At 49.8% G+C, this 12695-nt stretch overlaps 1 protein-coding gene across 1 annotated transcript in view; it reads left to right on the top strand.

Moving 5' to 3' along the window:
- The window catches only part of RFWD3 (ring finger and WD repeat domain 3), a 188734-nt gene that overhangs the window by 73409 nt on the left and 102630 nt on the right, over positions 1-12695 (top strand). The window contains 1 exon segment of the mRNA XM_030203630.1: positions 4640-4754. Coding sequence (XP_030059490.1) covers positions 4640-4754 — 115 coding nt within the window.

The following is a 12695-nucleotide window of genomic DNA, read 5'->3' as shown; positions in this document are numbered from 1 at the left end:
ACCAGACGCCTTCAGCATCTACCTCATCAGGTAGATGATTTTTCAGGGGAAAGAAGACTGCTGCTTACGCTTATAACAAGCGTAGGTACAATCCTCCTTCCTGGCAGCCTTCCCAGGCTCAGCCCCAGCGTGCTCGTTCGCGTCAACAGCGTGCGACCAAGCAGGCCCCTGCAGCTCCCCAGCAAAAGCAAGGGATGGGCTTTTGACTGGATCCGGAGGAGCATAGCCGCCATAAACGTACACGTGCCGGACAATCTGCTGGTCGGGGGGAGGTTAAAATTTTTTCACCAAAGGTGGCCTCTCGTAACATCCGACCAGTGGGTTCTGCAAACAGTTTGGTGCGGGTACTCCCTCAGTCTTCCAGCTTCCAGCACAGGCAGGCACTTGCAGAGGAACTCTCTGCCCTTCTCAGCGCCAGTGCGGTCGAGCCCGTTCCACCAGGGTAAGAAGGGCTGGGATTCTATTCTAGGTACTTGTGCAAAAGAAGACGGGGGATGCGTCCCATCCTAGACCTAAGGTCCCTGAACAAATATCTGGTCAGAGAAAAGTTCAGGATGCTTTCCCTGGGCACCCTTCTTCCCCTGATTCAGAAAAATGATTGGCTATGCTCCCTGGATCTGAGGGATGCTTATACCCACATTCCGATACTACCAGCTCACAGGCAGTATCTTCGATTCCGTCTGGGAACACAGCATTTTCAGTATTGTGTGCTACCCTTTGGGCTCGCCTCTGCGCCATGGGTGTTTACAAAATGCCTGGTAGTGGTTGCGGCATCTCTACGCAAACTGGGAGTGCATGTGTTTCCTTATCTCGACGATTGGCTGGTGAAGAGCACCTCGGAGGCAGGAGCACTACAGTCCATGCAGATGACTATTCAACTTCTGGAGCTACTGGGGTTTATGATAAATTACCCAAAGTCCCATCTCTGCCCAGTTCAAACATTCAAATTCATAGGAGCACTGTTGAATTCACAAACAGCTCATGCCTATCTACCCGAGGAGAGGGTGGAGAATCTTCTGTCTCTCAGGCCCGAGCATCTCAGCAGCTCACAGCTCAGCAGATGTTGAGACTCCTGGGCCATATGGCCTCCACAGTCCATGTGACTCCCATTGCTCGTCTTCACATGAGATCTGCTCAATGGACCCTAGCTTCCCAGTGGTATCAGGCTGCAGGGAATCTAGAGGATGCAATCCAACTGCCCACCAGTTTTCATGATTCTCTCCACTGGTGGACGATTTGGTCCAATTTGACCTTGGGATGCCCTTTCCAAATTCTTCAGCCGCAAAAGGTGCTGACGATGGATGCATCCCTCCTGGGGTGGGGAGCCCATGTAGATGGGCTTCTCACTCAAGGACTGTGGTCCCTCCAGGAATCAGGTCTGCAGATCAACCTTCTGGAGTTGAGAGCGGTCTGGAACGCTCTAAGGGCTTTCAGAGATCAGCTGTTCATTCAAGTCATTCAAATTTGGACAGACAATCAGGTTGCAATGTACTACATCAACAAGCAGGGGGGCACCGGTTCTCGCCCCTGTGTCAGGAGGCCGTTGGGCTGTGGCGTTGGGCTCGCTGGCATGCCATGCTTCTCCAAGCCACGTACCTGGCAGGCGTAAACAGTCTGGCCGACAGGTTGAGCAGAATTATGCAACCGCACAAGTGGTCGCTCAATTCGAGTGTGGTACGCAAGATCTTCTGGGAGTGGGGCACCCCCTTGGTGGATCTTTTTGCCACTCAAGCCAATCACAAGCTGCCTCAGTTCTGTTCCAGACTTCAGACTCACGACAGACTAGTGTCGGACGCCTTCCTTCTGCATTGGGGGACCGGCCTTCTGTACGCCTATCCTCCCATACCTTTGGTGGGGAAGACTTTGCTGAAACTCAAGCAAGACAGCAGCACCATGATTCTGATCGCGCCCTTTTGGCCCCGTCAGATCTGGTTCCCTCTTCTTCTGCAGTTGTCCTCTGAAGAACCGTGGAGATTGGAGTGTTTTCCAACCCTCATCACTCAGAACGAGGGGGCGCTTCTGCATCCCAACCTCCAGTCTCTGGCCCTCACGGCCTGGATGTTGAGGGCGTAGACTTTGCTTCCTTGGGTCTTTCTGAGGGTGTCTCCCGAGTCTTGCTTGCTTACAGAAAAGATTCCACTAAAAAGCGTTACTCTTTCCGGTGGAGGAGGTTTGCCGTCTGGTGTGATGGCAAGGCCCTAGATCCTCGATCTTGTCCTACACAGACCCTGCTTGAATACCTTCTACACTTATCGGAGTCTGGTCTTAAAACCAACTCAGTAAGATGTCACCTTAGTGCGATTAGTACTTATCATTTCCGTATAGAGGGTAAGCCCATCTCTGCACAGCCTTTAGTTGTTCAGTTCACGAGAGGTTTGCTTTTGTCAAAGCTCCCTGTCAAACCTCCAACAGTGTCATGGGATCTCAACGTCGTTCTCACCCAGCTGATGAAACCTCCTTTTGAGCCACTGGATTCCTGCCACATGAAGTACTTGACCTGGAAGGTCATTTTCTTGGTGGCTGTTACTTCAGCTCGTAGAGTCAGTGAGCTTCAAGCCTTGGTAGCTCATGCTCCTTACACCAAATTCCATCATAACCGAGTAGTCCTCCGCACTCACCCTAAGTTCTTGCCAAAGGTGGTGTCGGAGTTCCATCTGAACCAGTCAATTGTCTTGCCAACATTTTTTCCCCGTCCTCATACCCGCCCTGCTGAACGTCAGTTGCACACATTAGACTGCAAGAGAGCATTGACCTATCTGGAGCGGATAAGCCACCATAGACAGTCCGCCCAAATGTTTGTTTCTTTTGACCCCAATAAGAAAGGGGTTGCTGTCGGGAAACGCACCATCTCCAGTTGGCTAGCAGATTGCATTTCCTTCACTTACTCCCAAGCTGGGCTGACTCTTGAGGGTCATGTCACGGCTCATAGTGTTCGAGCCATGGCAGCGTCAGTGGCCCATTTGAAGTCAGCCACTATCGAAGAGATTTGCTAGGCTGCGACGTGATCATCGGTCCACATATTCACATCGCATTACTGCCTTCAGCAGGATACCCAACGCGACAGTTGGTTTGGGCAGTCAGTGCTGCAGAATCTGTTCGGGGTTTAGAATCCAACTCCACCCTCCTAGGCCCTGTTTTATTCTGTTCGGGCTGCACTAACTACAACTACTACTATTAAACATTTCTATAGCGCTACTAGACTTGCGCAGCGCTGTACAAATTAACATGAAAAGACAGTCCCTGCTCAACAGAGCTTACAATCTAAATTGGACAGACGAACAGACAGCTAGGGGTGGGGAAATTGCAGTGGTAGGGGTGATAAGTGAGGGTGTTGAGTAAGAGAGTCATGGTTAGGAGTCGAAAGCAGTAGCAAAGAGGTGGGCTTTAAGCCTAGACTTGAAGACAGCCAGAGACTGAGCCTGACGTACTGGCTCAGGGAGTCTATTCCAGGCATAGGGAGCAGCGAGATAGAAGGAACGGAGCCGGGAGTTAGCACTCTCAGTTAGTTGTTCTTCGTAGGTCAATTCTTATGTCCTCGCCGTTGCGAGGCCCAATTGACTCTTTTTGTTGTTTTGAGTGAGCCTGGGTGCTAGGGATACCCCATCAGTGAGAACAAGCAACCTGCTTGTCCTTGGAGAAAGCGAAAGATACATACCTGTAGCAGGTGTTCTCCGAGGACAGCAGGCTGATTATTCTCACAAACCCTCCCTCCTCCCCTTTGAGTTGTTTTGTTTCATTTTTGCTATTCATTTAACTGAGCGGGAGCGCACGGATGGGAAGACGGCTACGCATGCGTGGTGGGCGTGCCCCGCGCGCTGGACCTCCCGCGAGACTTTTAGCGTTTGCTAAGGAAACTCTTCCATTTCTGAGGGGCTGCCGTGGATGTCACCCATCAGTGTGAACAATCAGCCTGCTGTCCTCGGAGAATACCTGCTACAGGTATGTATCTTTCGCTATATTGGAGTATGTTTATTGGTTAAGGTTTTCTGTGTGTTACAACATTTGTGTCTGCTGAAAAAAAAAAAAAACCTTTTATTCAATATATTACTAGGGTTATGGTTTTTTTTTTGTTGTTGTTTTTTTTTTAAATAATGGCTATAAATGTACTTATTTACATGTATGTATGTGTTTTCCGTTTTGAAGTTAATATCTATTGTTATCCCTGATGCAGCTTATGGGCAAAACGTGGTTATAGCTAAAATACATTTTTATTTTTTATATACCAAGAACTCAAAATTTTTTGTGTGTGCACTTTTTCTTTCCTCGTTTTTATGGTGCATCTACCTCTGTTTTGTGATCTGGATTTAGAAAACTCAATGCATTTTATAGTATATTATCAATGTATGTGACCCTTAATGGCCTTCTAGCTATCTGTGTACTGTTCAACACTGCTAGCAGGAATTACAGTGTTAGTGCTATGTCAAGGCTCAGTGCTGGAATAGCAGGTGCAGCAGGTCAACACTGCATTGGGAGAGCTAAGGAGGGTATCGGTAATAGAATAGCAGGGTATGGCAGATAGCAGGGTTTTGCTAAATGATTATACTTTGCTACATTTTACTTAATAGTTTCCAGAGTTTGCAGAAACTCTAGGACTGAATTTTCTTGTTTCTCAGGCAAAACTCTTTAATTTTCTGCTTAGTTCATTAGAACAGGAGCAGATGATGCGCCAGAAGGCTGAGTTGGAATCTGCACAATGCCGTTTGCAGCTGCAGATCATGACGGAGAAATTCAATGAATTCCAAAAGCAAGTGCAGGTAAGGCTGACTGCTTGCTCTGTCCTGCGCTGAGCAATTACTTTCCTTCTGCACCATTGACTGTTTGGGGAGGGTGGTGGATGAAAAAAATGTATTCTGAATCAATGGCTTCACCCCAAAAGGTTTAGAGCTGATAATGTCTTACTGAGGGGCAATATAATAAGTCAAATGTTAGAGCTGTGCACCAATGCACAATTTCTTAGCATTTGTGTAAAACAAAATTCTGACACCTAATGTAGTAGACAAACTAGGACATGTTTATCCATGCCTACCCTTGCTGAGATAATATTTAACCATCTCTCTCTGATCTCATGTGCACCTCTCTTTACATTAGTCACCTTACTTTCTTTTTTTTTCTTTCTTTTTCTTTTTTTTTTGCATTTGAAAGTTTTTTTATTGAAAATTCTGTAATTCCATACATATCAGCAGACACAAGAGTAATCCAGGTACAGGCAGAGTCAGTAGGCAGGCAGCAGACACAAGAGTAATCCAGGTACAGGCAGAGTCAGTAGGCAGGCAGCAGACACAAGAGTAATCCAGGGTACAGGCTGTCAGCAACAAAGAACAAAGTAGAGGAGAAGCACACTACTGAGCAAGTAACACCTACCAAAGTAGAAGCCGAAGCAAGGAGTCTAGGGAGAGCTCAGCTGAAAATGTGCTGGCGTCTGACATCAGCAGGGAGAAGGGGCACAGCCATAGGACAAGAGCAGGGGATGGAGGAACCTGAAGTCCAATAGGAGAGAAGCAAAGGAAGCCAGGCAGAGGAAGAGCAGACCAAGGTGGGTGGAAGCAAAGCAATCAAGGAGCCTGGAAGCCAGGCAGAGAGAGAGAGAGAGACCAGAGCCAGGTGCATGGAAGCAAAGTAATCAAGGAGCCTGCAGCCAGAGAAGAACTACACACACATGGCTCAGGGCTGTGCCAGTCAAGTGTGCGTGTCGATGAGACCCTGCGCAGCCTGAGGACGCCGCTTGCGTTAAGGTAGGGGACATGACAGACTGTTCATAGGGTTGCCAGAGTTTTTTTTAAACATCACCAGCCAGCCTCGCCTCTTTGCAGTAAGTTTTGACATTTGATATAAAAAGTCCACTTTATGCAGTACTAGTAAAAAAGGCCCGTTTCTGACATAAATGAAATGGGCGCTAGCAAGGTTTTCCTCGGAGTGTGTATATTTGAGACAATGTATGTGAGAGTGACTGTGTGTGAGAGAGAGTGAATGTGCGAGTGTGTGTGTGTGTGTGAGAGAGAGAGAGTGAGTCTGGGTGCGAGTGTGTATGTGAGAAAGCGTGTGTGCAAGTGCGTATGTGAGACAAAGTGTGAGAGAGACAGAATGTGTTTCACACAGATACAGTGTGTGCGAGAGAGAGAGAGAGTGTGTGTGAGACACAGACTCTCTGTGACACTGAGTGTATGAGACCAAGAGAGTGTGTGAGTGACTGTGTGACACATAGAGAGTGAATGTGATACAGTGTGAGACATAGAGTGTGTGAGAGACAATGTGTGAGAGTGAGAGAAAGACATTGACTGTGAGAGATTGTGTGACAGAGATACCTCTCCCCCCCTCTCTGGTGTCTGAGCGTTACTGTGCAGGACGCTGAGCTCTGGCTGTGCTTCAAGGAACTGACCAATCCTATTTAATAGAATGCACCTCCAACATTCTGAAGCCGAGAAACCTCGTGTGGTTGGTCACTTCTGCTTGTGACGAACCCGGAAGTACGTGATGTCAATTCAGGAGATGGATACAGAGAGCAGGAATGCCTCAGCCATGCAGTCAGCTTCAGAATGTTGGAGGTGCGTTTTATTATATAGGATAGGCAGTATAGAAGGTAAAGTCTGTTGTTCCCAAGCATTGGCCAAAGTCAACTTTGCAGCAGTAAAAAACTGAATTGCTAGCTTGTGATGGGAGATACTAATATCGGAAGGTTTAAAATGGAGCAGGCAATATTCCGCTTTGCAAGGATAATGTTTCTGCAATATTTGTCGGACCAGCTGGATCACCTGTTTCCAGTATACCTGTGCCACCGGGCACCACTACCACATATGCAAAAGTGCCCCGAGCACCACATTTACGCCAGCAGTCTACAGATGCTTTGGGATACATTTGCTGTAACCGATCAGGGATATAATACTACCAATACAACATTTTAAAGCCATTTTCTACCAAAGGCTGAGCTAATGATGGTTTGAGCAAAAATTTGTATCCCCTCGTCCAAGTTTCCTGTGGGTGGGTGCTCTGTAGTGCTGCCTCCCATCTATCAGTGTAATATAATTGGGGGCTAGTATATAGCAGTAAAGCTAAATATAGACTAGATACACTTCCTTTACCCCCTCCACTCCACAGGGCCTGCTCTAATGCTGTTTCAGTTAAGCCTAGTTCCTCCCTTGCCTGTCTATGGATAAAATCTCGCAGACAATTGTAATGAAAGAGGTCGCTCTCAACCAGCCCATATTCCTCTTGGAGCTCTTCAAAGGTAACTACCCTCCCATTAGCCCAAACCTGTCCCAGATTATACAGTCCAGCTGATGCCCATCTTTTATATATCAGTTCTGTGGAGCCTGAGGGAAATCCCGGAGCCCAGCAAATAGCTGTCTGCAAGTAATATTTCTGATTAGTGATATTGGAGGCCTATAAAATAGTGGGGAACCGTTTATGGCTAACCAATTTTTCATTCTGCTGTTTCAAGTGGGTCTCCTGAATGAATATCAAATCTGCCCGTAGGCGCAACATCTCTATATATAAAAGGCAAACCCAACGTTCTAATGAAGCCTCCAGCCGGAAGTTTGAGGCGGCCGAGATATCCGGTATGCCCATGAGTGTCTGCCCCACCCTCGCGTCACAACGTGATGACGTCGAGGGCGAAGCAATGACACTCGAGGGGCGAAACGGACAAGGCACAGGCTCGGAGGTGGAGCAACAACCCCCCTCCCCCAGGAACAACGTGGGACGCAGGTACGGAGGCAGGCAGTCACACAGCCTCGACGTCGGCGGCCACCCCCCCCCCCCCCCCTCAGAGCCGTCGCTCACTCGCACCCCGAGGTCGATGGAGGCAGCGCTTTAAAGTAATGCCAGCTCACAGGAAGAGAAGCACAGTACAACACCCTCACGTTCACCTTTTCCCTTCACTCTCTCTGCGTCCTCCCCTCATTTCCTGTTTCGCAGAGAGAGGGGGGGGGGGGGGAAAGCTGAACGCGACGCTGCTGTACTGTGCTTATCTTCCTCTCAGCTGGCATTACTTTAAAGCGCTGCCTCCATCGACCTCGGGGGGGGGTGAGTGGCGGCCTCCGGGGGGGGGGGAAGCGAGTGCCCCGCGACCCTGTGTTTCTGTGTCTGGCTGGGTGGGGGGGGGGGGGGGGTTGCACTTGCCGGGCTTCTGCAAACATTGAGGGACTGCGGTGAGTGGTTACCTCGGGTGGGGGGGGATGCTGTTCTTGGAGGAACGGAGGGAGGGGCCCTGGAAATCAGAGGATACAGAGGGAGAGGGAGGGAGGGGCCCTGGAAATCAAAGGCCACAGAGGGAGACAAAGGAAGAGGAAGGGAGGGAGGGGATGCCTACAACTTACAGGGGACAGGGAGGAGGGCCTACAACTCAGAGGCCAGAGAGACAGGGAAGGGGGCACTCTATATGGCTGAAAGGAAACATACAGACACATATGGAGAGGATGGGAGACCAGGGGGAGAGAACAGATTGCTTGATGTGGACAGGAGGGGACGCCAGGGGACAGGACACACTACACTCACTCCGACAGACACACGCTCTGTCTCAATCACACACTCACTCATACTCACACGCTCTCTCTCTCACACATACTCTCTCCTAACAGTTTCCTTAAAAACAAAATTACCATTACAGAACCTTGCTAGCGCCCGTTTCATTGCGTTCAGAAACGGGCCTTTTTTCCTAGTTTCTTTATACATTAGTTTACGTTTCATAGGTGAATTAAGGCCGTGAACATTGAGTAACACAGTTAAACACAGTCGTGTGCCTCATATCAATTAACAAGCCTAGTCAACCACCACCAGATACCATATGGAATCCTACACCCCCCAAAAAAAAAAAAACCATGACATGTCAGTCTACCAAATCGTGACATGCCTGCAGGGGAAGGAAGTGAGTCCCCGATCCTTCTGCCAGTCAAATTTAGTAGAACCTCAACACATTCCATTGTTATTGCTTACCGTCATCTGGCCAGCTTATCTAGCATAGCAGCGTTTCTGGAATTGACAGCCTCATCCTGGCGCAGACGACGGTATAGATTGGTTTCGCAGAGACCTGCCTTCTAAGGCAGCCCTTCCCTTGGGATACCCGGTGCCATTTTGGCCTGTCCAGCTTCTTGCTGCCAAGTTGCTGATGTTGAACAGGTGGGGCAGATAGGTCCCCTGTAGATAGGAATTCCTGTGCCTCTTCCAACGAGCCCACTCTGCGTTGTTTGCCCTCTTTGTAAAACACTAAGGCAAAAGGATGCTGCCACTTATAATGAATCCCCTCCTCTCGTAGTCAGTGGGTTAGAGGACATAATTCACTCCGCCGCTTAATAGTGGTAGTTGACAGATCGTGGTAAATCACTATTGACTGTCCCACACAATGGGGCTTGCCGCCCTCGCTTTGTGCATCACGGCTTCTTTCATTTTAAATTCAGCAAAACATACCATGATATCCCTAGGTGTATTTGTTTTTTTCCGAGGACAAGCAGGCTGAATATTCTCACTGATGGGTTGTCGTCTGCGACGGCCCAGGAGACCAGAACCTCAAAACAAAAGAGAAGTCTCTGGAACGCTCCGTCACGCGGCCCGAGCGCACCGCGCATGCGCGAATGGGTTCCCGCCTACTACACGAGCGTGAGTTCCTTAGTTCTTTTTGATCCACGATTGGGAGAGTTGTTTTTCCTTATGCTCCTTTTTCGGTTCAGGAGATCTGGGTTTTTTGGCGTTTACCACTTCTTTTTACCTCTTTCTCTTTTAGTTTTTACAGTCTTTAACTAAAAATTTTTTTTTTTTAAACCCTATTTTCCCTTTATTTTCTTAGTTTTCTTCCAACCTTTGAAGTTTTCTTATTTTTTCGTCACGGCCACCTTTAGGCTGCTCGGTCGGGCTATTTTTTTCCTTTTTAATGCCTTTTTTATTTGGCACCATGCTGTCGTTTTTCTCTCCATGTCATCGAGGACACCCAGTGGCTTCAAGCATTGTACTCGGTGCAACCGGACCATCTCTGGAACCGACCCTCACGCGTGGTGTCTTCAGTGCTTGGGGCGCGACCATCTACCAGCGGCCTGTAAGCTGTGTAATTTCATGAAGAAACGGACCAAAGTGGCTTGGGATGCTCAACGTGAGAAACATTTTTTCTGATCGGTCCGGTCCTTCGACGTCGGCATCAACATCAGTGCCATGGTCGGCGACGTCTACGTCAAGGGAAGCATCGATATCGAGAGAGCAGGTAATGGCTGCCGAAAGACCACACCACGCTGGGGACCAGCGAGGCATCGAGGGGGTTTCCACCTATCTCGAGGCCTACTGCTATGCAGGCCCCCCGGTCCTGAGGAGGTGTGAGGATTCCACGTCGTCCTCTTCGGTACCGAGCAGTCTCGATGACGAGTGTCGAGTGAGGCTAAGAAGCACCGTCATCGTTCTCCTTCCATGCACGGTACCGAGAGCTCTGGGGAGCCGAGAAGCGTCGGCACCCGGAGGACCACTCACCCTCCAAACAAGAAGTGCCGATGCATCGGTCATCTGGCAGCCTGGTACCAGCTCTCGAGCCCCCTCAGGCTCTGCAACTGACTCCATCACCGGCCCCCCCAACCTTTTCCGATGGAAGCTCTCGATGAGCGTATCAGGGCCCTTCTTCCGGAGCTTCTGGAAGGGTTGCTGCACCAGTCTGCCTTGGTGTCAGGGGTGCTTGCGCCTTCTGTACCGACTGCGGAGGTGGCATCTGGCCCATCACCTGTGGTGAGGTCCCTGTTCTCGGTGCCGCTTGCTGTGTCGGCGTCTGCTGCCACCCGGGTCGATTCCCCCTCGACATCGGTGAAGGAAGCTTCACCGGAGTCCAGGCAGGGGTCGACTTCTCGACACCCTCCACGAGGTCGTCGATCCTCGACGTTGAGGCAGGTTCGGGCTGCTCTTAGGGAGCTTTTGTCCGATACCGATGAGCGCTTATGGGAAGAGGAGGAAGACCCCAGATACTTTTCGGAGGAAGAATCATGTGGGGTCCCCTCTGATCCTACTCCGCAAATTGAAAGTAGAATGTCTCCACCTGAGAGTCTGTCTTATCTTTTGTACGGGAAATGTCAAAGGACATTCCATTCCCTATGGAGGTTGTGGATGAGCCCAGGGCCGAGATGCTCGAGGTCTTGGATTATCCTTCTCCGCCTGCTGAGGTTGCAACGGCCCCCCTGCATAATACACTCAGGGAAGTGCTTATGCGGAATTGGTCGTGCCCTCTTTCTAATCCTGTGGTTCCCAAGAAATCCGAGTCCCAGTACAGTCCATGGAGAGCCTGTAATGGTGAAGGCCCAACTTCCTCACGATTCCATGGTTGTGGACTCTGCTCTCAGAAGAGTCAAGAGTACTAGAGACTATGCCTCGGTGCCCCCAGGCAGAGAGTCTAGGACTTTGGATTCTTTTGGGAGGAGAATGTATCAGGCCACTATGCTCGCTGCCAAGATCCAAACTTACCAGCTCTACACGAGCATCCACTTGCGGAACTCGGTGAGGCAACTGTCAAGTTTGGTTGAAGCACTTCCCCCGGAGCTTGCTGAACCTTTTCACCAGTGGTCAGGCAGCAGAAGGCATGTCGCAAATTCCTGGCCAGGGGGACTTACGATGTGGCATCCCGAGTAGCTGCTCAGGGTATAGTGATGGCTGCGTGTCTCTGACCTGGATCATAAGACCCAGCAGCGAATGGCGGATGTTCTTTTCCGGGAGGATAATCTTTTTGGAGAGAAGGTAGAGGACATGGTCGATCAGATCAAAAAGCACCATGATGCTATGGATTCTCTCTCCCGCTGGGCGTCTTCTACCTCCTCCTCATCCAGGAGGTTTTTTGGAGGGAAGAGGAGTGCTCCTATTCCTATACTAGGCATAGGTACACTCCGGCTTCTCGGCAGCCGGTTCAGGCTCAGTCCCAGCATGTGCGTTCCCGTCAGCGCTGTGCGCCTAAGGCCCCTAGGGCTCCCCAGCAAAAGCAAGGGACGAGCTTTTGACTGGCTCCAGTGCAGCATAGCCTCAGAAAAAGTGTCCGTACCGGACGGCTTGCCAGTCGGGGGGAGGTTGATATTTTTTCACCAAAGGTGGCCTCTTATTAGTCCGGTTAGGATACACTCTCAATCTGGTATCCAGGCCTCCAAATTGCCCACCGGGAGCTCAGTCCTTCAGCTCCCAGCACAAGCAGGTACTTGCAGAGGAACTCTCCGCCCTTCTAAAGGCCAATGCGGTCGAACCCGTTCCACCAGGGGAAGAAGGGCTGGGATTCTATTCCAGGTACTTCCTTGTACAAAAGAAAACGGGGGATGCGTCCCATCCTAGACCTAAGGGCCCTGAACAAATTCCTAGTCCGAGAAAAGTTCAGAATGGTTTTCCTGGCACCCTTTTTCCTATGATTCAAGAAAACGATTGGCTATGCTCTCTGGACTTAAAGGATGCCTATACACACATCTCGATAATCCCAGCTCACAGGAAGTATCTTCAGTTTTGGTTGAGATCTCAGCACTTTCAGTACTGTGTACTGCCCTTTGGCCTCGCATCTGCGCCCAGGGTGTTCACAAAGTGCTTGGCAGTTGTCGCAGCATCGCTACACAGACTTGGGAGTGCATGTGTTCCCTTATCTCGATGATTGGCTGGTAAAGAGCACCTCGGAGGCAGGAGCTCTACAATCCATGCGGATGACTATTCAACTGCTAGAGCTTCTGGGGTTTGTAATCAATTATCCCAAGCAATCTGCTTCTTGCTGGCCT

This window comes from Microcaecilia unicolor, chromosome 5 (genome assembly GCF_901765095.1).
Source record: "Microcaecilia unicolor chromosome 5, aMicUni1.1, whole genome shotgun sequence".
NCBI classification, from domain to species: Eukaryota; Metazoa; Chordata; class Amphibia; order Gymnophiona; family Siphonopidae; genus Microcaecilia; species Microcaecilia unicolor.
The sequence above is the reverse complement of the archived record's forward strand: the minus strand, read 5'-3'. Positions and strand labels throughout refer to the sequence as shown.